Below are 18,317 nucleotides of genomic sequence, written 5' to 3'. Positions count from 1 at the left end.
TGATTTGTTTTCACATAAAAAAAAAATAATGATAGTAATCCTGTTTTGGAAAAAGTCAGCAAACACACACATCACTTATTTAGGTGCCGAGTCGTAAAAAATCACAAAAGCACAAAGACTCACAACACTGTGGCTCAGAAAAAAATGATCTTATTTATTTTCTTTTCACATTAAAGAACACAACGTTCCAAGCCCGACCCTTTTTCATATCTAGGAATCCTGTTTTCCCATGATTCAACCCCCCCCCCCTTCTCCTTTTGGATCCAATTCAAATCTATCCTTTCATTGACCAACTCTCTGTGTCTGACATCTGTCTTCTTCTTTATTTTATTTATTTGTTTTGGTACCACAATTAAGTTTTCTGACTCGCAGCCTGTAAAAACCTGTTGCTTAGTTTCTGCTTCATTCTCCCATGTAATCCAGACTTGTGCTCTTTCCCAGGGAAAATGTCAAACATCCGTGCTGTCAGAAAGAGGCAACAGCTGAATAACTTGGTCGCCATGGTTACAGAGCTAGCCAGGCCGGGCTCCACCATCGTGGATTTCTGCAGTGGAACGGTGTGTGTGTGTGTGTTCATCCATCATTCTGGTTATGCATGTGTATTTATCACTGTGCCTGACCAGGGCTACATCAGGCTGCTGATCCATTAGCAAGCAGCTGCAGAGGACTAGTTTTTCTCTTTTTTTTTCCTAAACATCTTTTGTTGTTGGCTGGTGTACACAGGCAGACTCATAATTACACTCATGAAAATGCACACTCGGGTAGAGCTGCATGGCTGCAAAGGTCAGTTCTTGGTAGGAAAGGCCAGCGCTAATCATTGCTCCATTGATGTCCTCTTTGATGCCTGCTGTCTGCCTATTGTGCATTCTCATTTTGTTTTCTCTCTCTCCCTCTCTCTCTTCATGCTGCCTCAGGGACATGTAGGAATCGTTCTGGCTCACACACTACCAGACTGCCAGGTAACTTGTGTTTGTGCAACATGTGGCTGATTCAAATTAAACCTTGCAGACCTGATTTTGACCGATTTGGTAACTTTTCACTTGCAGTTCTTAAGGGCAGGCAATATTAACCAACAACAGATGATGATGAATTGATTATGCTGAAGTATTAAATGCAACACTCAAGTCCATGTATTGTTTAAGAAATCTAATATAATTAGTTTTTGGTCATATTAGTCTTGTTTACTGTTAAAATAAACTGGAAGGCCTCCTGTAACCTAATACGACCAACATTATTACTACAGGTTGTCTGTGTTTTAGAGCTTTTATTGACATTGTGGCTCAATTGAGGCACTCGCGAAAAAGCACTCGCATGTAACTGTGCGTGTGTCTTCTCTGTGTGTTTAAGGTCGTCCTCATCGAGAACAAAGAAGAGTCTCTGGTCAGGGCGCAGAGTCGAAGTGCTGAGCTCGGTCTGCAAAACATCGGCTTCATTCAGGCCAATCTGGACTACTTCACTGGACCATTTCATATCGGGGTGAGCAAAGCAAAGCAGAAGCACTAAACGAAGAAGATGTGCCATGGCACCAGATTTCTTTACAATCGGATTGCAAATTTGATAATCCATAAACTCTGTACACATTATGTTAGCCATTACAATCAGACCTATCATTTTAAAAAGGCGGACTTTTCATAATAAGACTCTAAACTAAAACGTTTAAATGAATCACATAAATCAAACCAAAGCTGTAAGCAACTGTAATCAAAAAGATAATAAACCTTTATCATTGGTATAATATAGTATAGCATAGCATAGCATAGTATAGAATAGCATAGTATAAACTCCAAAATAGGACTGATTTAATTTGCTCTGTCATAGTACATGTAGTGTGCATTGTTTAACTGTAATGAACGTTTTCAGTATCTACAGCAGCTTTCAAATATGTCAATGAAAAATGGAGGAAATGTAATCAGCATTACCATTTGAATGCAAACACAGCAAAACTCTTTTAACATGACAGAGAATCAAGTGGTGTTTCCACATAATGGTCTTCACTGTGAGCTGCAAAGGAAATGAGATAATTTTATCAAATCATAAACTTTCAATGCACTAAAGGTTTCAGGATGAATTGAAAATCCCAAAACCAACTTAGGATTTGTTAACCAAACACACAAAACTAGACAAATATATTTATTGAATCTAAACTGGCACTGTTAAACTTCCTGATAGGAGGACTTCTTTTACTTCTTTTCAGGGGTGCTTTTATCATTCACCTCATTGAGGAAATAAAACTACAATGGCTCTTAAGCAGTAAAAAAGGCAAAATAAAAGCATCACCAATAACAGCTTTATGGGGCAATTTCTTCTCTAAAGTTTAAACACAAGATATTGCTTAAGGCTTTTTGCCTTTATTGGATAGGGCAGCTGAAAAGAGACAGAAAATGTTGGGAGTACAGAGCTGAGGTCGGATTTGAAACCCACAGCCGCTGCGGCGTGGACTATAGCCTGTGTACATTGGGCATAACTCTATAGACTATCGGCGCTTCCAACACAAACTGTTATTGCTTTAACCCATCTCTGACGTTAGCATGATGTTTGAGAGCATATTGCCATGTTTGATATTAAGACAGTTGTCCTAAAATGTATTGGCCTTACTTTGATAATTTTGACTTCTAGATGGAACATTAACTTTTCTGTTTAAAACATTTAAATTCAAATAATGATTTATTATTATTTTAATCTGATTCTTTTTTATTAACAAAGCATAAACTAAACATTACTTCTCAATCTGCCACACTCACAGATTCACTGCACTGTATCAACTTCATATTTCCTCCTCTTAAAGTATTGAAATGTTTTTAACAGACGTTCTGTTCAGTTTCCTCATCTTTTCTGGAAACTGTAAATGCCAAGGTTTATTTCTGTCTGCGCAGCTAACTTGGCTTTTCATTTCCTGAAGTGCTTTTGATCAGATACCTTTTTGTGCCCCAGACATTTTCATTGGAGTAGTTTTTGGCACTATCTTCCATTCTTAAATAGGCAGGTTCATCACCAATCTGAAGGACAAAGGCAATGCTAGGGTTAGAAAGTATCCTCAATGAGGGATATTCAACGCTGGCAGGTCTTTGTTTGTTTGTTTCTACTTCAAAAATCTTCTGCTTGAAGAGATTTTTGGTTTGCTTTCAGAAATATTCACGAGTAAAATCTTAAGAGTTTTCTTTTCCTAAAGGCTTCGGAGTCATCTTTGAAAGGAAAGTGTAATCTTTAACAGCAAGAAGTGGTTGCCAGCCATTTCCAGTTGTATTCAGGCGAGTTGGCCGTGGGACCTTTATACTTCTTCAGACATCACACTTTTTTTTTTTTTTTTTTTTTTTTACACCAACTTCTCTGCCAAAGCTGCAGCTCTACTCGACTGTGTTTGTAAGGCTTTAACATCCTGCTCGGTTAATGAGTTTGATTCCACACAGCTCTCTGTATCGTTACAATAAATGTTTTACTGGCTTTCAACCTCTATCCTTAATACAAAAAAAAGAAATCCAGTTCAGCAATGCAAAGCACTCTCCACCTGTTAGTGGAAACCTTTGCTAGTCCTATACGCCCACCTTCATCTGCAGAGCTCTTGACTTCTTGAGCTGATAATTACTATCAATCTAGAGCAAAAAAAGGGCTTTAGATGTGCTTCATTATGTGCTCTGTGAATCTGGCTGTGTCGCACAAAAACAGGTGTTTGGGATTATATAAAAATGTCTCTCTCACCTGATTGTGTTTTTCAACGTAGCACAGACAAAGAGACAAACTTTACAATTTCATCTCACAACACTTAAAAACAACTAAAGACAGAATAAGTACCGGTACATTAAGAAAAATAAGAATGGAGGCAGGACAAAAGTAAGAAAACAAACATATGATCATCTTAGTTACCCTCTAGTTTCCCAAAATATGTGCTGATATTAATAAAAAATAATCACCAAAAATAAAGTTGTTCTGTTTGTTTTTCAAAGGGGAATGGAGTGTTTCTAGCATTCTTGATAATCTCACTCTTCACTTGAGCCAAAAGTAAATACATTTGCAACATATTCTTAAAGCTCCTGTGAGGAGTTTTTAGCTAGTTATCAAAAACACTGAAATTGGGGTAGGTAGGTGCCAGATTACATGAGTTCAGCACGCTGCAGCAACTACATACATTTTCATCAAAAAGATAAGAGGCTCTGCTTTTTCCATAGGTGGCGCCAAAATCAACACAAACCAAAAGTTTCTCCCAGGGGCCAAAAGTCAGTTCATTAGTTCTTGATTATGTTTAAAGTGTATATATCGGTATATATAATTTATATTTAATCAGCAGTTTAAACTATTTATGGACAATTCTTGAGTCAATTAACAGCACTATTCTTGAAAACTGAGCATAATGTTTAAATATGTGAGAATAAAATAGCAGGGATTTTGGTAGAAAATCATCAACTGAAATATTCTCGAGTAGAAATCAGTTGTTTGGTTAACTGTTCTGAATCAGGGAATCAAAAAATTAAAAAGCTATCTCTCATATCTCACATTTTGTCTCTCTTATCTTATGTCGAATCTGTGAGTTCTTGTTTCCTAACACACCCTCTTCATAATCATCACTCTTAAACATTATGTGTCTTAGGTCAGTAATGTTGGGGAGATCTGTCTTTCTTTATATGTGTCATAGCCCAGTTTCAGAAACAGCCCTCTGCTCTAGTAGCCTCACTTCTAGTCTCTCTGGGACTGATAGAAATATATCTATATGTACCTGCTGTAATTAGCTGTAGCGATTGTTCCAGCAGCATCACTCCACTGAGACCTGTTCCACTTGGCAAGAAAACAAACAGCACCAATGAATCTCTTCTACATAATGTGTGTGTGTGTGTGTGTGTGTGTGTGTGTATGTGTAGCCCAGTCAGAACATGGAGTTTTTCTCAAATGGCACTCTTACTGTATGTTAAGGTTAAAGTGTGAAACAGGTGCTAAAGGTTGTCTTTCTATGCACTGTTGACTTTAAGACACCTCAACATGTATGCAGCTGTTGCTTTGCCTTTCCATCTTTCCTGCATTAAAGATATTTGAACCTGCAGGAGCTAACCATCACACTGATGTTAACCAGCTTATATATAATACATGCATCCATTTTTAGTCATTAAATCAGGTTCATTAAGTTGAGCTTGAGTTGCCCCTATTCTTAGTCAGTGTCTGCCCTTCCTGACTGCACATGTCCGAGATTTCAGAGTGGTATCACAACCTCTTCACACACTGTTTAGTTTTGTATTCTTCCTCCTAACAACATAACATCGAGCAAATAGACCTCGAAGGCAAAATAAATTGTTGACCCTGAAGTTGATTTGGATTTTATTGGGTCCACGTACTTTATTGGTTGTGCTTAAAGGTCTGATTGATTCTTTTACATAGCTTCTCCAAGTTTGCGTGAAGGAAAAATCGTGACTCCTGTTGATGTTTGAAGCCTTTTATAAAAATGGATATTGATCAAATGCAATAAGGATTAATCAGCTGCGATTCCAATGCTCCATCTCAAGGATTTGTACCCTTGTTTTTGTTTCACAGTTGTTTTTGTTTAGATTTGAGTGTTTATTTGAAATGAAATACAAAATCCCGTCTATCTTTGAGAGGAATTGAATGTAATCACACGTTTCCCCTCACAATTAGACATCAGCAGGCTTGTACCTGGAATAAACAAAGAAACAAAAAAAGGCGAACATACAATAGACTCACAACCTTGATGAAATTCTGCTGATATGACATTCCTACTGATGCTGAACGTAATTGTTTTCTCTGTTTGTCTGAAACTGCAAGACAATATAAAGGGTGGTATCAAAATGAAATCTGTGCAAATCAAAATGACAGAGTTAACGCTCCCAACACGGCAGAGAAAAGACGCCAAAGCTTTAAAAAAAAGAAGCTGTTGCTATGCTTGAAACACACTGTTGCAGACGGGTGTGAGGTAGATTAAATGGAGCGTTTGCGGGAACTTTCTCTGACTCAGCGCATGATGGGACAGGAAAGGAAAGCAATTACTTGAGTAACAGTGAAAAATGAAGCCTCATTATTTCCATGATGTTATTATTGGGAGAAAGATGCTGATTGAAAGAGATTTTTCCTCTCTCTGAAAGACAGATTCATAAAGACAAATGGCTTTGTTAATGTCTTCTAGCCCTTTGCTTGTTGCATATTGATTCATTTTTTTCCCTACAATTTCAATATTTGTGTGCAGATGTATGCTTTGATAAGCATGTGTGAATAACTGTAAGACCAGAAGCTGTTTAGAAATCAGTATTGAATATGTTCTTTTTAACTTTACATGAAACATTCTTCATTAATATGTTAGATAACATGGGGCTGGGACTTGGCGTTATTAATACTGCTCAAAAACAGAGCCAGGAGCTTTTTCCTGAAGGAAAAAAAAAAAAACAGACTTGGAAAAATTATGCCGCTCTGCCTGCTGGTTGGTTTGTGCGCCCCATGTGCAGAGGCTGTCGTCCTCGGGCGGGTCTCCCGGGTCTTCTTTCCTGCATGTCGTTTCCCACTCTCTCTCCCGCCTCTGTCCATTGTTCTGTATCTCCAATGAAGGCATGGAGAGTCCCAACATGAATCTAACAGAATAGAAAAGTTCAATCACTTATGGGCTTCATACGTGTGTGCTGCTGACTGTGCCTGCAGAGACATTTTCCTTTGCCTGTATTTTGATGTTTTGGTTGAGTCAGGACGTTTCTGGACATGGAGTGTGTTGCCCCCCCCCCCCAGCCAATGACAACACGTGGGTGTGTTTTGGAGTGGAAACAATTCAGCGATTGGACGGCAATCAAACTGCCGAATGTTGCTGATGCGGACATCATGGCAAAGAAGAGAAAATAAAATCCTAGTGAGGCGAAACACCAAGTTGATAAAGCGTGTTCCAAAACTAGGGTGAACCGTGTGTCAGCTTTCACCCTCATTGGGCACTTTGATTGAACGACGCAGAGTTGGCCTGCTTTCTGCTGGACGGGCAGGTGCCAAACATCAGCAGTTAGCTTCTACTAGCTTGCTAAATGATCAGCTCTTCCCTTACAACAAATGTAATATTAGGTAAGTAGGTAAAAGCAGCTGACGGACACGCCAGCCCTGCAGTGGGCGTGGCCTTCTGATGGCGATGCGCCCAGGAGGAGGAGCCCAATGTGAACGTTGTGTTTTCAAGCTGCGACGGACATCTCTACTGACTCTACCTTTAAACAAACAAAGCTGATGTTAAAACAAAGATGTTTTCTAAATCAAAGGGGAAGTTAGTTATTAAAACATTGTAGGATGTGTTTCATTGTACTTGTGTGCATTCTCTTTGCTTGACACAATTTGTGTTTGTGTTAAATCAAGGCTAAAGGTTATAAAATGTAATTAAGAGTTACAACGGCTTGACTAATGTGATCATTACGAAGCAGGGCAAGAGTGATAGTGTTACTTTGTTAATTATATTTGCCTCAGATACGGGGGTTGTAACATCATGCAATCTTTGGTGGGAACTCCTCCTCCTAATCAGCAGTCTGAAACATGCCGCAGAGGAAAGACTATAAGTGAGGCTTTTCCCCTGAAAGAAGGAATAAATGCAGGATAAAAAACAAGGTGTCAAAGAGATGCAAGGCCGTGCAGGTAATTGATGTTAATTCCCCAATTTTCTCTTGCTGATTGTTTTTTTTTTTTTTTCTCATCTCATTTTTTCTGCATTGTTTTAACTTCCTGTTTGAATCAAAGCACATCTCGCAAAGCTGGAATAAATTATTCTGTGCTCATGAATATTCAGTGAAAACAGCATTTTTCAAGGAGGAGCTCTTCATGCAATAATGCAACAAAAAAAAAAAAAAGTCCAAACATGACTATGGAATTGGCTGTAAAAAAAAAAAAAAAAAAGCATGCACGATTTTAGTAGTTCTTGTGTAGTTTCAGCTGAATGTTTGACACAGCCATGCAACACACAACTCTGACAAATGCGTTCCTCGCCGGAACGTTTCAGTGACTTTGTGAGTGAATTCAGCCACGTTTAGCGTTTCTGTAAATTCCCCCATCTTTGGAGCTTCAGCCAATCTTGGCACGGCCCGGTCCTGACCGCCTCTGAACTCTTGCTCTGTGGCACCGCTGTCAAGGCAACACGCCGAAAGACTCCCGACTCACTGACGCCAAGTGACAACCGCTTGGAAGACAAGAATAGAAGTTGGAGGAGTTAGACTGGGGGGGGGGGGTGGGGGGGTGCGAGCCTGAATAGCTATTGTCACATCAGACTGTTGATGATACTTTTTTATTTGGACCATTAGCAGAGAATGTGTTTAGCTGATGCACGCTTGAGAGGAAATCATCTATTTCACCACTGTACTTTGGATATTAAACTCATTTCCTTTCAGGAGACAATGCAATTATTTTTTTCTTTTTCAGTAAGAGCTGGCTTGAATACAGAGTGTATATAATGTCGGCTCTTTTTAGACCCATTCTGCGGCCTTGTATATAACCACGCCATTACTAATGCATTGCTAGGTGTTCATCACCACGCACAGTTTACTCACTCGACGGGAAACCTGACGCCGTCGTGCCTCCGCTCCTGAAGAAGTAATACATTTTGTTTGCTCTTCTTCCACAGGGCCGCACCTTTGAGAGCTCACATGTATTTAAAAGCAGCAGACATTCTGAGCTAATCAATTGGTTTGAGTGCACATTATGGAGTTGTCTGAGTTTTGGACTTGCCCTTGGGTGAAGACAGGTTTATTTTTTATTTTTTTAAAGTTAGATTTTATTGGAAAAAGTAACTTGTTTTCTTTGTCCATTTCACAACAGGTTGCCCTTCATGCATGCGGCGTAGCCACAGATATGGTGGCGGAGCATTGCATCCAGGCAGGAGCCGCCTTTGTCATCAGTCCTTGTTGCTACGGCTTTATCCAGAACGCAATCAAGTTCACCTTCCCCAAGAGGTTTGTACCCTGCTCTGCTCAGTCCAATGTCACTGCTCAGGGTTCCTGCTTTCTGAAAATGTTGTTTCTGACTTTGTTGTTTTTTTTGTTCGGCCCCTGCTAGCAGAGGAGCTTCCCTGTAGCCTTACATTCCCTCTTTTGGGTAATTCAATCTTTTGGGCCTCTCAGCCATCATTTTGTTGTCTCAATTTGGCACACAATCTGTTTCCTCCTGTTTCTGATCATCACCACTGTCGGTATGAGGTAACAGCGCCTTCACTACAGGATCTGCCCCCCCTTACCTTTTACGATCATATCCCAGCTCTATCAGCAACAGAGAGAAGGGCTCTTTATGTAGAGGTTATCTTCGGAGAGGGGAATATCTTAATCCTCCAAATCGCTCTCTCCAGACGCTCTTCTATTGGTGGAATTACTTTATCAAGTTGCGTCTTATAAGTAGTGAAAAGAGAGATGGGAAGAAATAGACAGCAGAAGATGAAAAATGAGAGGCTTCCCTTAAAACATGTTGACCCTACTGCTAAATATATTGTCTTAAGAATAATAAAGAAACTATGACAGGGGATGTGATGTGACAGGTTTTTTTTTGAATACTAAACTTTACAAAAATGTGGAGCTAACCGTAAAATGCTGTTATCGTGTCTTGTGTGATAATTATTTTTCAATCCAGTGATCAGGTTTCAGAGCACACCTTTCAGATTACAGCTCACCTGAAGATAATCTTCCTCCAGCTCGCTCGTCATTTCTCCTCTCTGCTCATCTCTCCCTCCACCTTTTCATTCTTAATTTTGGATGTCAGTTTCAGTTTTAGGATTGAAATAATAAGAGAATACATTTATTTTACAGGTAATTAGGGAGTCAAAAGCCTTATTCAGACTGCCGTTTCAAGGCGTGATATTTACCTCCCTGGTGACGTTTCGCCTTCAATCTGAATGTCGCGGGGGCGTAATGGGGGGGATGAAGTGATCTCCCCTTTGTACTGTATTCAGAGGTAGTAGAAGAGGCGTTGTAGAGGTGAGACGAGATCAGCTTAGCCAGTGGAGCAGCGCAACATATGTCGCCGTCACAGAATCAATATGAATGTACAAAGACGTAATGAAGGCTGCGCTTTGGTTACAGAATCAATATGAATGTACAAAGACGTAATGAAGGCTGCGCTTTGGTTCCAGTACTTTTGCGAAAACGCAGTCTGAAAAGGGCTGTAGAATGTCTTTCTATATCTATTAGAACAATCCAATCGTGAAAAAAGTTTAAAAAGAATCTGTTCAAATAAACTTAGAGGTTCCCTTGGAGCAGCAGTGGCCTCCTTCTTGTGCAACAACAGTCACATAATGTCAACATCTAGCACAGAACTGCAGCGTTAGGGTTAGGGTATGCCAGTGAGGAACTGTCCTACTGAAGGGGAACATACCAGTTGTCAAAGAAGTAAAGCACTTAGAATCGACCGTAAAACAAGTGTTGCATTCCAGTGTTAAAGTCATTCTTTTACGACCCGGTGAAAGGTGAAAGTGCCTTCTCATACCACAATTTTCAACACCTGTGCAGAGTTTTGGTACAGAAGTTTCCATTGATAGAACAGAGAGTATTGTCCAGGAAGTTCCAGTGAGCATTAGTAATGTCAAAGAAAACTGTCCGAGTGGAAAGCAAAAACGATGAAACCAGATCCTTGGTAATGCAGCATGTCTTCAGTCATCTTATGATGATTTTAGCTTCTACTCATGTCTTTAAACAGATATCTGCTAAAACGTGGAGCTTATAATTCACTCGATTTGAAATAGTCTCTAATCACTGACATGATTGTCATGTTGCTCGTCGCACTATAATTCATGATTGCACGGAATAGGAAGAACCGGACGTACTCTGTCCCATTCAAATGGCTGCACTGGAAGCCCAGAAACAGATGGCCATAATGTCATCAGATGATTGTTGGTGGATTCTGAGACTCTTAAACAACCACAACCGCCGGATGAGATTTAGTCAATTTGTTCAGAGGAGTGGACAACACAGGTGGTACCTGCCAGTGTGATAGAAACGATAAGCTATTCATTAGTCACTCACAGAATTGGCACATGGTAGCAGTGTTTCATGAGTTGCATATTGTTTGTAATTGCCACAATCAGCTGCACAAGGAAGCTTTTCTAGACTTGTTGTCAATTTAACTTATTTTGAGGTTAATTTCTCTAAAGTTACCAATGTTGTCTTAAAACTTAAACTGAACTGCACACTGATGTAAGCAGTTTTTAAAATGTGGTACTCTGTTCAGTAAGTGTGCTTATGTGTGACTCTAAGGGACACCTGCACAAATTAGTGAGGAGGGTCAAAAAAAAGGCACTGAAATGGTTCCTTTGGGATGTCTCTCAATGTACATTATGAAATATTCATGGCTGCTTTCTCTCTCCTCACTTCTGCAAACTTGACACTTCCCCTCTCCTGACTCCTGATGAAATATTAAAGAATAACACAAAAAAAACAACATTGCAGTAGTAATACACAACAAGGAGCTTGAAGTTTCTTGTGGTCAGTGGGACAGAATATGTGAGGGGGCCTTCACACCTGACTGTGTTAATCTTAAAGCTGCTACACTTTAAGTGTTTTCCCCTCCGGCCATGTTCCAGGTACTCGCGTGGAGATTGTGCAGGTGCAGACATTCCAGGCAGTTTACAGCTTTTTTTTTTATGACCTGTGAAACCCAACTGTCCATTTGGATTTGGGTTGTTAACAGTTTTGTGTGTGTTAAACTTCTGACTTCTCTCCATGTGACCTGAGCCCCCGTCGCCCTGACCTTCTGTGTGTGTTGATTTTTAATTAGATTCAGTCAATCGGATGATGTTTTACAACAACAAACATGCTTCTTTCCCACATCCAAATTTATCTTACAGATAATGCATGTTTGTTTTTTTTGGACGAGCTATAGATTTTCTTTATGTTCCAAGGGGACATTGGACCTTTATTTGTTTAGTGATTTTCCCAAGAAAATGTAAACCTCTGCCCCAGATCTGAGCAAGTAAATGTATTCATTAAAAGTGTAGTTTATATAAGTGAAGAAGATGTCTGAAACTAACATCTAAATATCATCTTTTTTTTGTTGTTTTTACAGCAAAAGGTTCCAAGAGACGCTATCTTATAAGGTATGTTTCTAAATGTTATTAAATATTTCCTATGCATTCATTATTTATTTGTTTTCAGGCAAAAATCAAGCCAATGAATACAAAAATGCAACAACTCAGATATTTGAATGAGTTCTTTTTCCGCCTCAGTGAACTTCTAATTGTGCACATAGAAACGTGTCTTTGTGTTACATGGCTTATTTTCCAACATCATGTTCATGAAAAGCTCATCTATTACCTAGGATCGTCGAGACATTTTCTTCTTCCCGTTTTTTCCGTCTTAATTATGCAGCTGCTGCGTTAACAGAACGTGCACTAGAATCAGAAGCGTTTACTTTCAAAGTTATTGTTTCACAAACCCTTACCAGAGTGCAGTGACCCGGTGAAAGGTTGAAGAGCTTTGTCCACACCACAGTTGTCAGCACCAACATCAAAGAAATCTGGAGACACTTAGAGTAGACAATTGTTAGTCAAAAAAAGTTACAAATTGTGAAGCAGGGTCACACCTGGGTTGGTTTGCACCTTTGATAAGCAAAGCTCCTCATTGGGGATCCGAGGCGCCCGGAGATCCGAGGCTTTACCGGGCTCGATGGTGGCTGTCTGTTGGCTGTGTTTTCCTCCTTTCTGTTTAATTGATATCATTTCAAGACCGTTTTTTTATTATGTCTTAGGTCTTATGTGAGATTGAACATTGGGGCCGCTGTGGCTCAGTTGGTAGAGTTGGTCATCTCTCAACTGGAAGGTAGGGGGTTCGATCCCCAGCTCCTCCTCAGCTCCTGCGGCCACATATCCAATATGTCCTTGGGCCAAACACTTTACCCCAAGATGCTCCCACTGCTTCTTCGGCTGTGTATGAATGGGATTAGTTTACTTCGGATGGTTTCTTTACATTGCTACCTGTAACTCTGCCATCTTTGTTTTGAGTTGGGGAAAAATAAAGTTTTTTGAATTTGAATCCGTGTGTGAATGGGTAGGTGTGACCTGGGGTGTAAAAAGCACTGTGAGTATTCAGAACACTAGAAAACAAGCTCCATTTACCATTTTATATCCTCTTTTATTCTTCCGGCTGATTACACATTGTGATATAAACAAGCTAGCATTAGCTTAACAGGTTAACTAAATAACAGTCACACCTGGTGAGCATGTGTTAAAAGTCAGTTATAACTTATCTTATGTCGTGTATTGTTTCTGTGACACATATCTCCACTTATTGAATCCCATCTTGTTATAACAAGACTCAATTTGATCATACTTTAATTTAATTTGATTGGCATGCTTACTCGTTCTTGGCTCTTTTTTTGACAGCATATTGCTTTCTTGTTTATTTTTCATTTATCTGATGGCACGGAGAAATTAAACTAATGAGATCTCTTGGCTCTCATCACCGTCTTGATTCCCCAGGCAGTTTGGAGAGTGAGGCTCACTCCCTCCAGTCCCCTCCCCCCTTATCGCTCAGCACAGACCCAGCACTGTACTCTGAGAGGGCCCTTCCCATGATGATGTATGGGACCTGTCACTGCCCCTCGAGAGAATCTGTGCAAAAAAAGCTGCTGCAGGTCTTAGCCATGGCAACCTCGAGAGTTGACATGTCACAACATCGGACCACCTCTAAAATATTTTCTTTTGTGCACACAATGAGAAACAGACTTTTTACAGCTCAAGACCAGAGAAAATGATATATTATTTACAAGACAGTGGGCAAATGTGGCATTTTTCTCGAGTGAGTTGTGTTTTTCCACCTTTTATCTGGAAGCCCAGTAAGAGGAGAATAATGTAACTGTCATGTTTACTGTGTGGAAATAAAGAGTAGCCACACAGCAGGATACATCAATATTCTAAACCAGCAGACACATTATCTGCCACTTGAACTTGAGCCAGAATCTCTCCCTATTGTTTTTCTTTCAACAGCCATGTTTGGTGTTTCCTTTTCATTTGGACTCAGTCTTCAGAGCCCTACTTCTTCTTGTGTCTCCGCTCCTTAACTCCACGCTGACACTTGCAGAAATCAAAGCTGCATTGCATTTGTTTTATGGCAGAATCGTAGTTGTCCTTCCTGAACTGAAGTAGTTAAACAGAATGGCAGTACACTAACAAATGGTGCATTGCGGAAGTAAAGGCCTAATGGTGTGAGATATTGGTGCTCAGCGCTAACTTTTAGCACCTGCTCCACGGCCTTGTATTCAGGGCAGTGAGGGATGGAATCAATTAAAGCAAGAGGCAGGTAAAAGATTAGCAACTCCTGACCTGATTCACTTGTTCAGTGAACCTAAGCAAGGGAAAACAGAAGAGGAAACCTCCTTTGCCCTTCAGCTAGAAAATAATCACCAGGGTTCAACTGGCCCTTTCAAACGCATAGGGGGGGATTTTATGCGTTTAAAAAAAAATCGGTTGGTTCGAGGCCTTTCATGCAGATAAAAAAAATGTTTCTCTTTCTGTTTTTGATTTCTTGTTTTACGTCTGGTCAACTAGTCCCACAGTCTGTAAACTGGTCTATAAATGATGGACACAATGCAGAGGCATCAAATCTTATCAAGCACTGCTATTCAGTCCACTTACACTAAAACATTTATGTTGCAACATGCTATCATGCTCACCATGCTTATGTTCATCATAGGTAATAGTTAGACCGTTTACCATCTTCTTTTAGCCTGTTAGCGTTCCAGTTATTTCTCCTTCTAAATCAGAATGTCATCACAGAGTCTATCATATATAGAAACGTTTGCCTTTAGTGCTAGGTGAGTAGCTAAGGGTTCAGCAAAGTAGCAAATTAAATAGTAATAACTTTATTTATAAAGCACCTTTTAAAAACAGATGTTTACAAAGTGTTTTGAGAGACAGAGCAAAGACATGAATGAACTCAGGACAATAACAGAATAAACATCAACAGTTAGACTAAACAGAGAAAAGTCTACAAAGATATTATAAGTAACAGGAATAAAGGAGATGCAACAGACGGGCCTCAAAGGCAGTTAGAGCTATAAAGCAATACCATTAAAGGAAATTAAATAATAGACAAATATGTATGTAACGATACAAAAATAAAGAAGACGACGGAGACGACATCACATCGCAAGCACTAAAGACTAAATGACGAATAAAAGAAGACCGATGGTTAAATCTAACTATAAAAGCAACAGAGGACAGAAGATTAGAACATTAGTCTTTGTAAGTATTAGATCATTCATCAAATGGTTTTCCTTGTTCTTACGTCTTTCGTGGGAGATTGAAAGGATAAGAGATCACAGAAGTCTGTCGAGTTTGTCGTGTGTGGAACATGGATCTCCACAGCTGTTGAGATCTTTCAGTCTGAACAAAAGTGGTTGACAAACTGACACAGCTTCCCCATAGCTTAATACCACCCATTGTAGAGACAGACTGTGAATATGATGCACATACATAATGGTGTTAGATCCACTGAACGTCTCATCGTAAAGAGACATGCTGTGGAATTATTTTGGTTTTGAATCATTTGGACAGTGATCTGTTGAATGGCCGAACAAACGTGGGTTTTTTTAGACTTCACATAATAAAACCAGGACATTTTTGTTACTGTTGTTGACACCTGTAGTAAAGAGTTTCTGTTCTTGTTTCAGGAACACATGATCCTCTGTCGCTTTGCAGACCAGACTGCTGTCCAGCTCCCTCCTGACAGGAGACTCATAGGTAAGTTGTACAAATGTTACAGACCTGATTATACACACGCTTTGATGTACATTTAATGCTAAATGTGTTTGTTTATGCATACGTGTGTTCAAGTATGATTCCTGGCTTGGAGTGGTAATCAAGGTAACTCATCATGATGCGATTACATGCGATATCTGCTTCTAGCCAATGGGTGAAGATATCCTCATTATACAGAGATTCTGTCATCATTTTTATATTGCAACACATCCAATGATACATCACAATGTCCGGTTAACTGAAGAATATGAAACTCTCCTTAAAAGGTCAAATGCAGGATTAATGTGTTCCTCAGTCAGTTTCACCTCTTTACCCTTCATCCTCCAGCTTCTTTTCACCACTGTCCAGCACTATCAAGCTGTCTTCTTCTTCTTTTATCCTGCTGTCAACTTCTTCGTTGGCGAGTAAATTATTGTCCATTTTACCCTCTTTCATGTCATAAGCATCGCTGTGAGAAGTACTGCGGTGGGTCAAATTGACAGAGCGCTGTATAATTATTTTTTTTACTAAAATATCGATAATTGGCATTCGTAATTTCGCTAATTGTATCACATGATTCAGGATGACAATTTATTTCTGTCTCAAATTATTGTCCCATCCCTGCTCCTGACCCCGCAAACCCTGAGTCAAGGCTGGAGTTTGACTCAGGTAGCATTATTTTTTTATTCAACCCTCAACAATCTTAATATACGCCTGTGATATGTTTTCTTCAATTTTCAAAAAAAAAAGTGATGCGACTCCACTGCTTTTATTTTTCTTTTAGTTCACTACTTTGAAGAAATGTGACAAATGTCAGCGCTAAGCATTCCTTCAGTGTGACCAAACAGCTGCAGTGAACAGCTGCCAGCTCGAGGTTGTCAGATTCAGAGGAAGTGTTTTGTCAGACTCTTACCTCCAGGCCTGCGCTCACGCTTCACTTTACTGTTTCATTACGACGAAGACTCTCTTCACCCTGATAGCTCTCCAACTCATCAAAGCTCCCCTCCGAGTCTGAGCAGTCTCCCCGATGCCTCGTCATTCTGAAGCCCTTTCATATGTACCTGACAACACCTGTCACACAGGTTTCCGCTCGGTATCAGTTAACAGGGCTCAACCTCTCCCTCTAACATTTTCTAACCATGTTGGATCTCAGCTCTCTGGAGTTTGCCGGTGTCACCGTGACCGAGCAGGCAGCATGGCAGAGCAAAGATTGCTATTACTGTATCTGCCACCTGCTGCCTAACTGACTAAACGCGTATTACATTTTAAATCTGTCTCTAAAGAATATTCTGAGAGAAAGGGGTTTAGGTGATAAGGTTTCCAAATTGATGATACAACTACACTTTCCACCTGCTTGTTTTAAAACGACATGTAATTGTAATGACTGGTTGTTTTGAAAAGTACTGAATATAGCAAACACTAGAGATCTTCAGGACTCATTTTAAGCTAAAGCTGCCGCAAGTAAAACAGAGAGAGCACCTTCTAAACTGTACAAATATGCTCTCAAAGTTTCAGTACCAAAATGTTGCTGATGTTGTTTTTTTACACTTAACACAGTGTGCAGGAGTTTGTCTGTATTGTAACTAAAAACAAGATATTACTCCATATTGTGTGCCTAGGTCTTCTGTTTATGTTGCTGTGGTATCAAAACAGGTAGCGATATTGTTTCATTTTTACTGGAACCATATCGAAAAAATAAAATAGCAAGTAAGTACCAATTATGACTTTATTGAGAGAGAGAGGACAGAAGATAGAGTCTGAAATCGGGTAGAGAGAGTGGGGGACGACACACAGGAAATAAGCCACAGGTCGGATTCAAAACCCGCTTGGAGGACCACATCCTCCTCTCAGGGGGCACGTGTGCACTAACCACTAGGCTACTGGTGCCCCATGAATAAGCAGCTTTGTTTGATAAAGATACAAACATGCTAGGAACATACAGAGACTTTACAACGTACCAGGAATACCTGCAATGTTCAAAGAAATGCATAACTGAAATAAATGCATAATGCCTAGAATCAAAGTGAAAAAGCAAACAGTACACATTGTGAATATTGTAAAATAAGATCTTACCATTAAGCTTCTGTTGCTTATTGCTATATTATTGGAGAGACTGTAAAATGTTCCAAAAACGCCTATTCAGACATACGTAAAGTAAATGGTACGCTGTCTTTGAACCATTTAGAGTACAAGCACAAACAAGGTCACTTCTGAAAGGCAACACTCTGAAGTGTGTCTCCAAACAGCCATAATCACAACCACTGGTTATTGAATCATATAAGCTGGAACTACACAGAAAACATAAAGAGTTGTGTTTCTCCCTGAGTATTTTCTTTAAACACAAGGCAGCAGATGATTACAGCTACTAAACGTGTTGTTATTGACACTTTTGCCTTTTCAGCAGGATACACAGACTGTGAAGTCATCTTGTGAATGTGCAGCTTCCACTTCAGTATACTGTAATGTAGTTCATTTTCTCTCAGTTTTTCTATTGTTTTTAGTGATCAATTAAAATAGCGTAAGGTTAAAAAATTCCATTTTCATCTGTTGATGAAAAAAGTCAACAGAAAGGTACATGTCGTACATGTATTGCATGATAAGATCTTACCATTAGGCATCATTTCCTTATTGCTCTTACTGTTTTCATTCTCCCACTACG

The 18,317-nt window shown here is 39.6% G+C and overlaps 1 protein-coding gene across 1 annotated transcript in view; it reads left to right on the top strand.

Annotated features, from left to right (window-relative positions):
* The window catches only part of gstcd (glutathione S-transferase, C-terminal domain containing), a 57,548-nt gene that overhangs the window by 34,774 nt on the left and 4,457 nt on the right, over window positions 1–18,317 (top strand). The window contains exons 6-11 of the mRNA XM_020648422.3: window positions 442–557; window positions 915–959; window positions 1,348–1,476; window positions 8,761–8,894; window positions 11,989–12,019; window positions 15,592–15,661. Coding sequence (XP_020504078.2) covers window positions 442–557; window positions 915–959; window positions 1,348–1,476; window positions 8,761–8,894; window positions 11,989–12,019; window positions 15,592–15,661 — 525 coding nt within the window. The remainder of the gene's footprint in view (window positions 1–441; window positions 558–914; window positions 960–1,347; window positions 1,477–8,760; window positions 8,895–11,988; window positions 12,020–15,591; window positions 15,662–18,317) is intronic.

This window comes from Labrus bergylta, chromosome 1 (genome assembly GCF_963930695.1).
Source record: "Labrus bergylta chromosome 1, fLabBer1.1, whole genome shotgun sequence".
Taxonomy (NCBI): Eukaryota; Metazoa; Chordata; class Actinopteri; order Labriformes; family Labridae; genus Labrus; species Labrus bergylta.
Note: the sequence above shows the minus strand (reverse complement) of the source record. Positions and strands in the feature narration are given on the sequence as shown.